This window comes from Humulus lupulus, chromosome 6, assembly GCF_963169125.1.
Source record: "Humulus lupulus chromosome 6, drHumLupu1.1, whole genome shotgun sequence".
Classification (NCBI taxonomy): Eukaryota; Viridiplantae; Streptophyta; class Magnoliopsida; order Rosales; family Cannabaceae; genus Humulus; species Humulus lupulus.
The window spans coordinates 66792339-66794946 of record NC_084798.1 but is presented as its reverse complement, the minus strand read 5'-3'; the positions used below and the strand labels follow the sequence as shown (position 1 = coordinate 66794946).

General features: G+C 34.0%; 1 protein-coding gene across 1 annotated transcript; it reads left to right on the top strand.

Moving 5' to 3' along the window:
• The first annotated feature begins 1903 nt into the window (after positions 1-1903).
• Positions 1904-2388, top strand: LOC133784061 (autophagy-related protein 8C-like). The gene has a single exon (XM_062223587.1). It carries the CDS (start codon positions 1953-1955, stop codon positions 2310-2312), a length of 360 nt encoding a protein of 119 aa, XP_062079571.1. The 5' UTR covers positions 1904-1952; the 3' UTR covers positions 2313-2388.
• The last annotated feature ends 220 nt before the right edge of the window (positions 2389-2608 follow it).

Below are 2608 nucleotides of genomic sequence, written 5' to 3'. Positions count from 1 at the left end.
AACTCAATGACTAAGAAGGAAAAGAAAAAATTGAGTTGAGTACATTCCATGTTGAGTAATTGGAGATAAGCACTTGGTCATTATCAAATGAGAATGGCAGGTTTCAATAATTTCATAATTTTCTTGCATATGGAAGCAAATTTTCAATTATCAAATGGCCAAAATCTCACAATCCAATTTGGTTGTATCCTCAATTAGACAAGTGCCAATGATCTCCATTTCATCATTACAAAAAAATACATAAAGGTAGTGTGCAAAAAATAGTATTTCAGGCAAAAAGATAACTAATAAAATAGAAGAACAAATTTACTAAACATAAAAACGAAAGGATCAAGCAGAGTACACACCTCTGTTTCTTTTTGAAGAGACATGAAAGAAGTGACAAGAGACTTTGCATTTGGTCTCTCACGTGCTTCATACTGCAAACAGCGGGAAGCTAAACGCACAAGTTCAGTTCCATCATCATTTGAAAAATTACCCTCTAGAGCAGAATCCATAAGCATCAGAAAATTCTTGCCACGAATTAGATCAAGTGCTTGCAAACAATATAAACCAACAATGTTGATCCAACTTATTATCCAGTTAAAACCGGAGATATGTGCTTATGAACTGATGTACATATATTTACTAGTAGTAGTAAGAATAAAGTGTGAACTCACATTACTAGGGGTATATGTTTTCCACCCAGAAGATCCAGCAACAACATTCCAAAGCTGTAAACCACACTTGCTGGTGTCACTCTACCTGTCAACAAAGAATTGAATCGTATCATGTATATATCATATTGCTACCAGACTAAATTCTCTCAGCTTCATAAAAAAAATATTTTACACTCATCAGCCAAAGATATCATGAGGAAAATAGTACAGCAATGCTTTTTCCATCAACATAATTTTTCATGGAATTTCCATTACTAAAGTCCTGAAGAAATGGCTCTTCAGTTGCAAATATCTAACATAGTGATGCTCGTTCAATGATAATCCACATTAAAAAAACACATTATTTCACTTATTCAAGCAAACAAAAATACCAGTTAACTATTTTAGCAGTTAAGCCAAGATTGTTTAGTTGTTAATATATTTTCTTGACAGTTGATACAGTTTCTTGATAGTTATTACTGTTCTATCCAAGTTCAACACTCAATAGATTCCAATCAATGCTCTTATGGTCTTTCACTGTATTAGGCAACAAAGTTTCAATTCCCACTTCATCCAAGCATTTTGTCATCAAAGGGAATCCACAAAGTCTTTTATTTTTTATTTATTTTTTTGATCAAGAAGAAATAATACTTCATTGAACAAACAAGCATATAAACAAAGGCAAACTGCCCAAACAGAACCAATACAATCCAATCAAGAACCCACCCTCATATTACATACATTTGAAGCTTTCTTAAGAAAAGCTTCAGATGAGGGACATCTTTCCTGCTATGAACCATATACAATCTATATTTAACTAAAGTAATAATCTCTTTGGCTATACAATAAGCTGACAGTAAAAACCCATCAAAAATGCATCTATTCCTATTCCTCCAAATATTATAAACCACTGCAGCAAGAATCATATTCACAGTTAAACTAAAGCTGTCATTTTTCCCAGCACTAAGTCTAACTGTCCAATCCGAGAACTTAGTGGCCCAAGCAGGAAACCCAATTTTCTTTGTTTTACTTAGTTCTTTTCCTTAGACATGTGACTTTTAAGTTGAGATATGAAATATTTGATAAATTTTGAGGAGTCCTCTCTATCGATTGGGCTTTAAGTTTCTTTATTAATGGTTAAGTTTTCAATACTTATACAGACAAATATACTCGAAAAGCTGCTACTGCGAGAGCGAGACTCTTTCTCTCTCATTTCATCCTCTCAATCCCTAGATTCTCTATATTTAGTGTCACTGCTAGAATTCTGAATTGGGAACGGGGTAGATCCAGTAAGAGAGAGAATTTAATTTCGCCATGGCCAAAAGTTCCTTCAAGCTGGAGCACCACCTTGAGAGAAGGAAGGCTGAAGCTGCTCGTATCAGGGAAAAATATCCAAACAGAATTCCAGTTATTGTCGAGAAGGCAGAGAGAAGTGACATACCAGACATTGACAAGAAGAAGTATTTGGTTCTGGCTGACCTGACTGTTGGGCAGTTTGTTTATGTGGTTCGAAAGAGAATAAAGCTCAGTGCTGAGAAGGCCATATTTATATTTGTAAAAAACATTTTGCCACCTACTGCTGCCATGATGTCTGCTATTTATGAGGAAAACAAGGATGAAGATGGTTTTCTTTACATGACTTATTGCGGGGAGAACACATTTGGATTGTTCTGAGGGAAATCAATATGGAAAATTTGAAATGTGTAAATAAGGACTCGAAAAAGCAAGATGGAAAAATGTATATATTATCTGTTTTAGCTTATGTTTATTTTCACCTTGCTGTGGGGATTGTGTTTCTTATGGTTCTCACTGTTAATAACATTTGTGTCTAGATTTCAAAAAAAAGTTTTCAATACTTATACTCACTTAAGGTGGTGTCTTTGGTGTTATACTTATATGAACTCCTTATTTCATGCTTTTTACTGAGTTAGGATAGAGACTGTATTTAGAATATTATTCTCGTTAATTAG

Excerpts from the sequence above, each read along its gene's own strand:
- LOC133784061 (XM_062223587.1), top strand. The coding sequence starts at position 1,953 with ATGGCCAAAAGTTCCTTCAAGCTGGAGCACCACCTTGAGAGAAGGAAG.